Raw genomic sequence first — 13071 nt, 5'->3', positions numbered from 1 at the left:
CAATTTTATTCGGAGCCCCATGAATTCATTACCTAGCGTTGTTCATGTGTCCTTCACCTTCGAGTCTGGAGCCCCACGAATTGATTGCCTAGCATTGTTCGCCAATTCTCCATTCTCCACTTTTATTCGGAGCCCCATGAATTCATTGCCTAGCGCTGTTCATGTGTCCTCCACCTTCGAGTCTGGAGCCCCGCGAATTGATTGCCTAGCGCTGTTCGCGAATTCTCCATTCTCCACTTTTATTCGGAGCCCCATGAATTCATTGCCTAGCGCTGTTCATGTGTCCTCCACCTTCAAGTCTGGAGCCCCGCGAATTGATTGCCTAGCGTTGTTCACCAATTCTCCATTCTCCACTTTTATTCGGAGCCCCATGAATTCATTGCCTAGCGTTGTTCATGTGTCCTCCACCATCGAGTCTGGAGCCCCGCGAATTGATTGCCTAGCGCTGTTCGCCAATTCCCCATTCTCCAATCTTATTCGGAGACCCATGAATTCATTGCCTAGCGCTGTTCATGTGTCCTCCGTTATCAAGCGCGGAGCCTCTGGTGACTGGGAAATATGGTTTTTTGTTATTTTCCCGATCGGTTCCTTCGCCAAACATGTGTATATGTGTATATTATGTTATCGGTGTTCTTTGTTGTTTGTGTTTATTTTGTGTTGTGCAAAGAAAGAAGGAGAGACGAGAGTCATCATGGACTAATCATGGAAAGGGCAAGACGGACGAAATCAGTGTCTTATCTTTGCTTTCCTCTTATCTCTGATAAAAGGTAAGTAAAAAGGGGCAATTGTCATACTCTAATTTCATCCGGGGATTATTACTTGATAACATGCAACCTTTGGTTGGCCGCTTTGAGATACTTGGCATCCTTTGTTGCACAATATGTGAAGTCCCGAGACGTGTCGGAAATCAAAAGGAAGCAGGCTTACGCGATCCGTGAAATTCCGTAATGTGGCGGAAATCGAAAAGAGGTGTTTTTGCGCAATCCGTGAGTTTCCGTAACTTCTTCGAAAGCTAAAAAAGAGTAAATACATAATTCGTAAGGATTCATAACCTTGTGGAAGGAAAATAAGTATCGTTATGAAATTCGTAAAGTTTCGTAACGTTACGGAAAAAGAATTACCAAAAAAGGTAAAGAGGGGTGCATTTAGTAAAAGGGGGGTACAAATAGCAATCAGGCCCACTTGGGCCTTCCAGTTTCTTCCTCTAGAAGGCAGTTGCTTCTGGAGGAAGCAACCTTGCTCGCCTGGGCGAGCTGGGTGGCAAGCTCGTCCCCTATTTTGCTATAAATAGGGGAAGGAGTGAAGAGGAAAGGGTTCAGCCTTCTTGGCACTTCTTATTCTCTCGAAATTGCTGAGGAAAATTGTTTCCGTGAAGAAAATCCAAGCCGAGGCGCTTCCGTAACGTTTCCGTAACGTTTTCGTGAGTAATTACGCGAAGATTTTCAACCGTTCTTCGACATTCATCGTTCGTTCTTCGTTTTCTTCGGTCTTCAACTGGTAAGTACCCCAAACCAAGCTTTTCAATTCATTCTATGTACCCGTGGTGGTCCACATTTTGTTTCATGTATTTTTATTCTTGTTTTCATTTACTTTCCGTACCCCCTTTTGACATGCTTCAGTCATTTATTTAAGTCATTTCTCGCCTAATCAAAAAATAAAATAAATTTCCACCGATCTTTTGATTTGTAATATCCATTAATTTCTGTTAAAAGAATTCCGACCGTTCGGTCGTGCCATAACCACGTTGGAAATAAAAAAAGAGGTAAAATAATAATATAATAATCAAAAAATACCTTTTAGTAAAATAAAGCAAAAAAAATCAATCGGACGTTTTTCTCTTTGGGATTTCTCATTCTTAATCGAATTGACTAATAACTAAAGTGAAACTAAGGCTAAAATCAACTCGCCTAGTCAAGCTCGTCCACAAAAAAGGTCACTAAATGGGGTTTGAAAGTTTATCATTTCAGTTTTCCTTATCAAGTAAATGGATCATTTTTAAGGTCCAACGCCTTAAAATGATCACTTTTTAAAGTAAAAAGAATCACTTGATTCACCCTTAAGAAAGAACTACGTAGGTCTGATTTCCTCTTCGATGGAGGGTACGTAGGAGCAAGAGCCCCGCTTTTGTCGACCTCAAAAATAAAAAGAAAATAAAAGTTAAGATAACACAATTCCCACAATTCTAAAAAATAGGTTGTTGTCCTTCGAGACAAACGTAAGAGGTGCTAATACCTTCCTCAAACGTAAATACAACTCCCGAACTTAGAATTTTCATTTTGACCGATTTCCTTCGGTTTTTCCGACGTTTTCCACAAATAAACGTTGGTGGCGACTCCGCGCATCTTTCCTCCTTTGGAAAGGGCACCCGTGAGCCTCGCCTCGCTCGCCCGCAAAAGGGCATGTTGCGACACTGTCAATTACTCTTCAAATTTTGGTGGTTACACAAGAATAAAACCCCTTAATTCTTACTAACTTACACCTCTTCGTTTTTTAACAGTAACTCACAATCCTTCATTTTATAATTATTATTTCTAACATTAACAACACCCTATATGATATCCTATTATTTTCTTTCCTCCCATTTACTATGCCTAAGTACCTTGCAATAAACAATTAACAATACCAAAAATTCCCTCACTCTATGTGTAGGGTTTAATGCTACTATGGACATTTGCATTTCAACACTTGATACGGCCTATGCAGGCGTATGTTTGACATTTTAGCAATCTTAATAAAATACCAATAAACACCAAAAACATATTATGTTAGATTATCAAGAGGGGTTGTAAAAAATACCTGGATCCATGATAAGCAGCGGAATTGATGAGTCTGAGGAACTGTTGGTTTTTTGTTCTTCTTCAACCAAATCACCATTTTCCTTTTGGGACCTTAGGTTTCTCGTCAGATGGAGAAAAGAGAATATAATTTCTGATTTGGTGTATTGGGGACCACAACCTTGCTTTAGGTTTTAACCTATTAAAGTTCTCATTACTCCCTAACGGGCCAAACTGGTTTCCGCTTATCAAGCTCATATTAATTTCTGATGATAGTCCAATATGCTCACTAAATTAGATCACTTTTATTGAGCCCATAAATGTAAATAACTAATATAAATGATAAATATAATATGTAGCCCACACTAATTAATTAATTAGGAATTATAAAATGTGGAAGCAATGTTTTCCAAGATTATTTTGATGATGCCAAAGACTAAATTCAAGAATCAAGAGTCAAGCAAGTTTCAAGAATCAAAGAGTCGTTCAATCAAAGCAAGGTTCAAGAATCAAAGAGTCGTTGAATCAAGATTCAAGATTCAAGTAAAGAATCAAGAGAAGACTCAATTAAGATAAGTATTAAAAGAGTTTTTCAAAATATTGAATAACACAATTTTTTTCAAAATAATTTTTCAAAGAAAAATCTTTTACCAAGTGTTTTCCTCTCTGGTAATCGATTACCAGAAGGCAGTAATCGATTACCAGTAGCCAACATTCTTTTCAAACTGATTTACAAAGATGTAATCGATTATCATAATCATGTAATCGATTACCAATGTTTTAAAATGTTAGATTTCAAATTTAAGGAGTCACAACTTGTGATAAAACATTTTCAAATCATTTCAAACTTGTTTAATCGATTACACAATACTTGTAATCGATTACCAGTGTTTCTAAACGTTTTGATTTTCAAATTTAAACATGAAGAGTCACATCTATTGATGAGTAATCGATTATACTATGATGGTAATCGATTGCCAATGACTTATTTTGAAAAATAAATTACCAAAAGTCACAATTCTTAAAGTGACTTGTTTCTGAAGATTTTTTTCAAAAGTCACAACCTTTAAGTGACTAGTTTTCAAAAGAGTCACAACTTTTAAAGTGACTAGTTTTCAAAAGAGTCACAACTTTTAAAAAGTGACTAGTTTTGAAGAAATTACCAAGAGTCACAACTTTTAACTTGTTTTTTCAAGAGCCATCAAATGGCTATAAATATGTGACCATGGCACGAATTTCAAGTGATTGATTTCATTCAATTATTTTCAACATCTTTCTAAGAGTTTTTGTTCAATACTTTCTTTATTAAAGAAAAGTTCATTGGCCAAAAACTTGTGTTATTCTTTTTCTTCATTCCTTTTCTCTCTTGCTAGAAGAATTCAAAGGACTAACCGCCAGAGAATTCTTTTGATTCTTCCTTCTCCCTCTTGCCAAAAGATTCAAAGGACTAACCGCCTGAAAATTCTTTTGATTCTTGCTCTTCCCTTTAAACAAAAGATTTCAAAGGACTAACCGCCTGAGATATCTTTTCTTTCCCCTTACAAAGATTCAAGGGACTGACCGCCTAAGAATTCTTTGTCTTAACACATTGGAGGGTACATCCTTTGTGGTACAAGTAGAGGGTACATCTACTTGGGTTGTAATACTGAGAACAAGAGAGAATACATCTCTTGTGGATCAGTTCAAGTGGAGGGTACATCCACTTGGTTGTTCAAAGAGAACAAGGGAGGGTACATCCCTTGAGGATCTTTTCTTATAAAGGATTTTACAAGGTTATTGGAAATCTCAAGAACCGGTGGTTACTTGGGGACTGGATGTAGGCACGAGTTGTTGCCGAACCAGTATAAATATTATGTTTGTCTTCTTCTTCCCTACACTCTTTACTTTTCCGCTGTGTACTTTTATTTCCGCTTTACTTTTGTCTAAGTTATTGTTTCTGTTCTTTACTTTCTCATGACTTAGTAGTAAAGCCTGATAGAATCTAGTAATATTAAGAAGGATAAATTTTTAATTAGTCAAGACACATTAATAATTAATTCAACCCCCCCTTCTTAATTATTCCGAGGCCACTTGATCCAACATAAAATTCCTAACAATCTCCCACTTGAGCTTTATATTAACCTTAATCATTTATATTGTAAAAGTCTTTAGGCGCACAACCGTATGTTATTTACTTTTAGACTTTCCTTAAACAATCTGGTTCATCTTATATAGTAACACAGAACCATTGCAGTTTTCCTCACAATCTAACGTGATTTTTCCCCAAGATCTCTTGTAAGAAGCTTATATCGTTGCTAGCAAGCAGTATATCATCGACATATAACACCAAGAATGAGTATTTACTCCCACTAAACTTGTGGTATACACAATCATCAACTGCATTTGCCTCAAAACCATATGAGGTAATGACTTGATGGAACTTGTAATACCATTGATGGGAAGCTTGTTTCAAACCATAGATGGATTTATTTAGTTTACAAACCATAGACTTTGAGTCACCTGATACAAAGTTTTCTGGTTGCATCATATAAATTTTTTCTTCAATGTCACCATTTAGAAACGCATCCTTAACATCCATCTGATGTAGCTCTAAATCATAATGAGCTACCAGTGTCATTAGTGTTCTAAAAGAATCATTTGAAGATACTGGAGAAAAGGTTTCTTTATAGTCAATGCCTTCCTTAATTTTGGGTAAATACTTTAGCGACTAGACGAGACATATATCTTTAGACATTGTCCTTTGAATCCCTTTTGGTTTTAAATATCCATTTGCAACCAATAGGTTTCACACTTTCAGGCAATTTGATGAGATACCAAACCTCATTGTCTTGCATAGATTTCATCTCATCCTTCATGGCATTGATCCAGTTTTGAGAGTTAGAACTACACATGGCTTGACAGAAGTTAATCGAAACATCCTTTGTTAAACCAATGTCATCCTCATGTTCTTAGAGAAAGATAATATAATCATCAGGGATTGCACTTCTCCTGTCTCTATCAAATCTCCTTAAGGGCACTTCTTGAGGTTGTTGAGGTTGTTGTATAGGTATTTGAGGAAGAACCTCATCGTTGTCTTGTTCTTGAACAATGTCATCAACAATAGTTTGAACATTGTTTTCTATTACTGGAGTTGTTTCTTTAACAACAATAGGTATGAAACTTGAGCACTGTCAATAATAGGTTCTTCCTTAAAGACAACTTTCCTTATGTTATCTTCCTTCCCAAACTCAACTTCCTCAAGAAATCTTGCATTTCCTGTTTCAAATATTGATCTTAAAATGGGATCATAAAACTTATAGCCCCAAGAGCATTCAACATAGCCAACAAAATAACAACAAATTATTCTTGAATCCAGCTTTCTTTCATGTGGCCTATAAGGCCGTGCCTCAGTCGGACAACCCCAAATATGCAAATGCTTAATGCTTGGCTTTTTGCTAGTCCAAAGTTCATAAAGGGTTTTATTAACTACTTTAATTGGCACCCTATTAAGGATGTAAGCTGTGGTCTTTAAGGCTTCTCCCCAAAGTGACTCTGGTAAAGAAGAATGACTGACCATATTTCTCACCATATCCTTAAGAGTTCAGTTTCGTCGTTCTGCAACACCATTCATGCTAGGTTTTCCTGGCATAGTGTATTGCGGAACAATTCCACACTCTTTGAGAAAAAGAGCATAAGGTTCTGGACGTTGTTCTCCTGATCCATCATATCTACCATAGTACTCACCACCACGGTCAAATTTGACAGTCTTAATTTTCTTTCCAAGTTGAAGTTCAACTTCAACCTTGAAACTCTTAAAAACATCTAGGGATTGAGACTTCTCATGTATCAAATAAAGGTAATCGTATCTAGAGTAGTCTTCTATGAGCGAGATAAAGTACTGTTGCCCATTCCAAGAAGGTGTTGGAAAATGACCACAAATGTCTGTATGTACCAGATTTAAGATGTCTTTAGCTCTTTCAGCACCTAATTTCCATATGTTTGTTCGCTTTCCCTTTATGCATTCAACACAGACTTCAAAGTCTGATAAATCTAAAGGTTCAAGAATTTCATCTGACACAAGTCTCTGAATTCTCTGTTTAGAGATATGACCTAAGCGTTTGTGCCATAAAGTGGCTGAATTCTCTTTTAATTTCCTTTTTGTACCACGTGAATTTGTTTGCAGTATTTCATTATAGGAACAATTAGCATCCATCATATATAGATTATCAATTAAGGAACCGAAACCAATCAAATTCAAATTTTGATAGAGACTAACTTTATTATTTCCAAATGAACAAGAAAAACCAAATTTGTCCAAACTAAAAATAGAAATTAAATCTCGTCTAAAAGATGGTACAACAAAAGTTTCAAACAAGTCCAAATAAAATTCAGTCTTTAGCTGCAATCTAAAAGTTCCTATAGCCTCCACCGCAACCTTTTTGTCATCGCCAACAAATATGAATCTTTCATCATCACTTGGCAATCGGATCCATAGGCAACCCTGCATGGTTACACTTATGTGAGTAGTAGCACCAGAATCTATCCATCAAGTATCTTTAGGTATAAAAGCTAAATTAACTTCAGAATAAACAAGAACAAGAGATTTACCTTACTTTACACATCATATGGCGTGTAACACCCTGATATATATATCTACATATTATTAGTAATTATGTTTGATGTTTGATTATATTTGTTGTGTTATTTTTATCCGTAATTATTTTTAAGGAGGTGAGTTTAGTTATTAAAAGGGTGTTACTAGTTAAAGCGTTAGCTTCTCAAAGAAGCCTCTTGAGAAAGTTTTTCAAAGAAGCCACGAGGAAGCTTCTTGAGGAAGCCTCTTAATGAAGCTTCTCAAGGAAGCTACATGAAGCTGCCTCGATAAAAACGCTGCCCAGCCTTCGTTAGTCATTGGATCGTCTCAAAATTTGGTTTGCAGCTTTAAAAGACACTTGTCCATGATCTGACCATTGGGATCTTTGAGAAGATGCTTGGAGTATGCGCGAAGTTTCCGTGTCCAAGAGCATTGCTCACTTAAGTGTTTCAGCCTTTGCTTTCGTGTAGCTTAGGAAAAACGTCATTTCTTCTCCTTTCTTTCTTCCAAAACCATTTCCAGCGTTCCAAGATTTTTCTCCATCACCCACAGCCATCATTAGCCACCACAAATCGCCGTTGGTCTCCGTTGAAACCCCACACCGACAGGAACCCTTCAACCGAAGCGGAATCTTCTAACTTGGCTTGCGGTTTTGGTAGAGAACGAAACCCTAATCTAACCTTCCATTTTCCTTCGAGGTAACTATGGTTCTATGCTTGTTCCTTGTTAGTTTTAGCTTGTCTTTGCATCTTTTCTGACTTTGGAACCGTCATTGCATTTTTTACGCTTCCTTTGAAAAACCCTAGAGCAAAGAAACTTTGTAAACGTTATCCTTTCATGAAATGCCTGTTATTTTCGTAACCTACATTGAACCCCGGTCACATTGGCGTGGTCGGAATTTCCAAATGATATCCCTTTGTACAACCCAAAATGCTCTCAGCCCTTTCATGTAGTGATGTGGGTGTTTGAGAGCATTGTTATTAGCTTTGTTTTTTGAAATCCATATTAAGTCTCCTTCGTTTTGATATGGTAAAGGATTTCGTGGAACCGACGAGCGGAGACGAAAAAAAATCTCCAAGTGACGTGACGAGGAACCCGGGGGTAGCTCACAATAGATGAGGGGAATTTATTATAAAATTTACCATTTTAACACCATAGTTAGGGTCAGGGAACCTAGCTATGAGGATAACTGCTTGTCCCTGTTGCATGCTGATTTTTCTTTTATAGAAAACGATGTTTTTAACTAATGGGATGCGATGAAATTGTTATTGATATGCATGCTGGTCTTTCAGGAAAAACTATGTTATGACGAATGGGATGCGATATATATATACGTGTGTGTGTGTGTGTGTGTGTGTGTGTGCGGAATGCGATTTGTTGTTGATGTCGCTATTGAGGATTCTAATTGATATGTGATGATAATGATAATTATGATGATATTGATTTGAGATGACGTTGTTAATAAAGACCATGTCAACATGAATTGTTATTATTGTTGATGAATATGTGAATATGAAATGAGGTTGTTGTTGTTGTTGATAACGTCATTGAGATGAGATGATATTTATGTTGAGAATGATACAGATATAGAATGTTGATTGATGTTGGATATGCATTGGCATGTGTATGTTGTGTATGTTCGTGGGGGGCACTGTGCATTGACCTTGTATTTGGCACTAGCTTTGGGCCATGTTCATACGTCGTATGTAGTGTATGTCATGGGGGGTAGAGTGCACTGATCTTGTCGGATGGCCCAGACGTGGGTGACTAGTATGGTTAGAGAATCTAAGCATTTCTAAGGGGATGCTTAGGCGCTTTAATTGGTTCATGGTCTTTGGCACTTACTTTTGGTCGTGATCATAGCTCATACGACACAAGAAATAGAGTAACTGTGGCCGAGTGTACTTTGTACTGAGGGGGTTTGTCACCTGGTAGGGAACACCTTTGGGCTCCCAGGCTGATCACCTATGGGAGGGAGGCTGTTATGTGCACAACCGGGTGGTCTCGACGAACTCAGCATGGTTCCCTAAGTGAGAGTGTCGTGTGGACATGCTTAGGCTATTTCCTGATATTTAGTTGTTGTTGGTACGTACCTCATTGCATCTGAGTGTTGAGTCAGGTGCATGCATCATTCTGTGCAGTCTTGATTGGATCCATGGATGGATGATGAGTAATTGTTGAATGTGGATTGATGAATAATTATTGGATGTGAGTGTTGAATAATGAATGTTATGTACGCTCATAATGTTTTCCTATGTTCCTTGCTAATTGTGGTTATTTGATTTTGGTATTGGTTCTTTTTATAATGAACTCACCCTTGCAATTTTGTATCATGTGGTTGATACCTATGATGATCACGAACATTGTTTGTGGGAGCAGAATGACATTGGCAGGGTGCAGGAAGTAAGATTCTGGTGAGGAGTCGCCGAGCCGACGTGATGACGTTGGCATTATTTTGGGAGAGAGTTGTGTTTTGTAATCAACTCTTCCGTAGTTAGTTTTAAGCTTTATTTTGTTGAGTTAAAGATGTAAAACTTGGATTTTAATTATATTTATGAACAAATTTAATTTTCGTTTATGAGTATGACGTGTACCGAGTTACTGTTTCTATATAATTATGTATATAGACTTAAGTAATGGCGCGTTGTTGGATGAATGTATGTTGTGACAAAATTACTTCTATTTTATAAGCAAAAATTAAGGTAGTGCTTTTTATAAAAATTGAAATCATCGCATATTGGAGTGTTGATATCATAGCGACGAGGCGGGTCGTTACATGGCATACTTGGGACACTCTTTCTTCATGTGTCCAGACTTTTTGCAGAAGTAGCAGGTAAATTCCTCATCCTTCTTTTTTGGTTTCTTTTGCTAAGAAAACCCTTCAGCAGGACCCTTAGTTTTCTTTCTTTTCTTATTCTGAGAGGTGAAGCTTAAATGAGCACTTTCAGATCTATCTCTCAGCAGCCTCTCTTCCTCTTGCACAGTGAGATATAAGCTCATTAAGGGACCATTTGTCCTCCCGAGTGTTATAACTCACTTTGAATTGCCCAAAGTGTGCAGGAAGTGAGATCAAAACTAAATGCACAAGCAAGTCTTCACCGAGCTCTAACTTAAGTGCTTTCAGTTTAGATGTCAAGTTAGACATTTCCATTATGTACTCCCTTATGTTACTTTTGCCCTTATACTTCATGGAGATGAGTTTAGCCAAAAGGTTACTCGTCTCCACCTTCTCATTTTTGACAAAGTACTGTTCAATTTCATCAATAAATTTCTTTGCATTTTCACCCTCAGAAATAAAGCCCTGAAACACTTCTGGAATAGAGCGCTTCATAATCATAATGTACATTCGATTGGAACGATCCCATTTCTCAAATTTTACCTCATTGGAGGCTTCCGGAGTGGAAGTGGGTTGTTTCATTCTGAGTGCCAAATACAAATCCATACAACCAAGAACAATTTCTACGGCTTCCTTCCAGATCTTAAAATTTGTCCCATTCAGCATAGGGATACTGTTCACTTGAGCAGATACATTTGCAGCATTAGCAACAGAAACTTAATAATAATAAAAAATAATTACATGCTCACAAATAAGCCAATAAGTTATATAAAATATATATATAACAAGACATGTGCAAAATAGTTCACATAATAAACCCATCACAAGATACCTAACACAACATTAATTCATAGTCTTTGAACAGAGAAATTAATTTGTAATTGGTACTCTCAACGCAATGATCAAATATTGACGATAAATTCTGTCAAATTATAGTCTTTCTTTGGACCGACTATAATTCACATGAAAATACCTTATAATTGTCACACATTTATCATCATAGGTACAAAATTATTTGGCCAAATTGCATCTTCCTTTGGGCTTAGCACAATTCGCATAAATAAATTTATACTAATATCTATGCAATTTTAATTAAATTAATTTGTGCAATAGAGATTGTTTTGACAATATATTGTTTCAATAAACTCAATCAAAATTACCAAACATAAAAAAGGAACAATTTTGAGGGTTTGTAATTTCTGAATTTACACCAAAACATAATGGGAATCACCCGTTAATACACATGATTCACAAATAAAACAAGAAAAACAAAAATAAAATGCAAAAGCCAAATTGCATTTAACGATATGCAACAGGGGTTTTCTTATGATGATATAATAAAGTCAAAGATTATGTATCACATGTATATCATGTCATGGCATATATGGCATGGATTCATGGCATGCATAAGGAAACGAAACCAACAGCCATAAAAAAAAATTCAAACACGTGAAAGAGAAACAAAAATGGATGACTATTATGGAGCGAGAAAAAAGAATTTTTCTCATGGAATCCGAACGCAAAACATGAACGCGCATATGATGATTATTATATCGTGATCGAAAAGAAAAAAAATTTCAAACTTACGATCATAATTATAATTGCAAAGATAAAATCCCAAAATAAAATTAGGATTCATGTAACAAAATAATACAGGTAACACAAACCAAATAACTTTAATTCCCAATAATCTAACAATAATGGTGATTCTGATACCACTTGTTTGACATTTTAGCGATCTTAATAAAAATCAATAAACACCGAAAACACATTACGTTAGATTATCAAGAGGAGTTGTGAAAAATACTTAGATCCATGATAAGCAACGAAATTGATGAGTCTGAGGAACTGTTGGTTTTGTGTTATTCCTCAACCAAATCACCATTTTCCTTTTGGAACCTTAGGTTTCTCGTCAGATGGAGAAAAAAGAATACAATTTCTGATTTGGTGTCTTGGGAACCAGAACCTTGCTTTAAGTTCCCATTATTCCCTAACGGGCCAAACTGGTTTCTACTTATCAAGTCCATATTAATTTTTTATTATAGTCCAATAGACTCATCAAATTAGATCACGTTTATTGAACCCACAAATGTAAATAACTAATATAAATGATAAATATAATATATAGTCCACACTAATTAATTAATTATGAATTATAAAATTATTAATTATGCATTATAAAATTACTAAAAGCGTATTCTTCCTTGCATTAGGGAAGAGTGGTCAAAAGCTTTTAGAAAAATTCCTTGAATATCAGTTGCAAGAGAAAATTAAAGAAAGAAACGAAAGAGAACTAGAACATATGGATACAATTCTTACTAATATCTGGTTGTTCGCGCCATTGGTTGTTGGATATATCATAATAGTATTTACTGCCTTTGAATTTCACAATGCGAAGTACGAGCAAAAATTTCGATTTGCGGCACTTCTCATGGGAGGGACTTATCTGTTGTTCCTCTTTGGTTCTACCTGGTATAGCCGCGAAGACTTGGCTGTTGAAAGCAATATATTAAGATCGTTAAAATCTGCAACGCAGCTTTTGGGAATCTAAGATCAAAATATCCAAACTCAGCAGATTGTTATTACTGGAAGGATTATAAGCAGGGCCATTTTTACAAACACGGCATAGGACTAAGGTTATCACCTCAAGTTTTCCGGCTATTCAGGAAGCACAAAATTTGAGACGGACACTTCGATTAATGTCTAAAATTTAATTAGGACACCGAGACACAACATATATATACACACGGCATATATTCATCTTTTTAAAACCAATCTTTTATATTTTTTTAAGTGTATAAGTTATGTAAAGGTGACAACATAAGTGTTCAAATCAATAAAAAAAATTTAAATTAGGCGCTTAATAAAAAATGTTAAATAAGTGTTGG

General features: G+C 36.2%; 1 protein-coding gene across 1 annotated transcript; it reads right to left on the bottom strand.

Moving 5' to 3' along the window:
• Window positions 1-10297: 10297 nt before the first annotated feature.
• On the bottom strand, window positions 10298-10849 carry LOC114404949. The gene has a single exon (XM_028367664.1). It carries the CDS (start codon window positions 10847-10849, stop codon window positions 10298-10300), a length of 552 nt encoding a protein of 183 aa, XP_028223465.1.
• Between the last annotated feature and the right edge of the window lie 2222 nt (window positions 10850-13071).

This window comes from Glycine soja, chromosome 3, assembly GCF_004193775.1.
Source record: "Glycine soja cultivar W05 chromosome 3, ASM419377v2, whole genome shotgun sequence".
Taxonomy (NCBI): Eukaryota; Viridiplantae; Streptophyta; class Magnoliopsida; order Fabales; family Fabaceae; genus Glycine; species Glycine soja.
The sequence above is the reverse complement of the archived record's forward strand: the minus strand, read 5'-3'. Positions and strand labels throughout refer to the sequence as shown.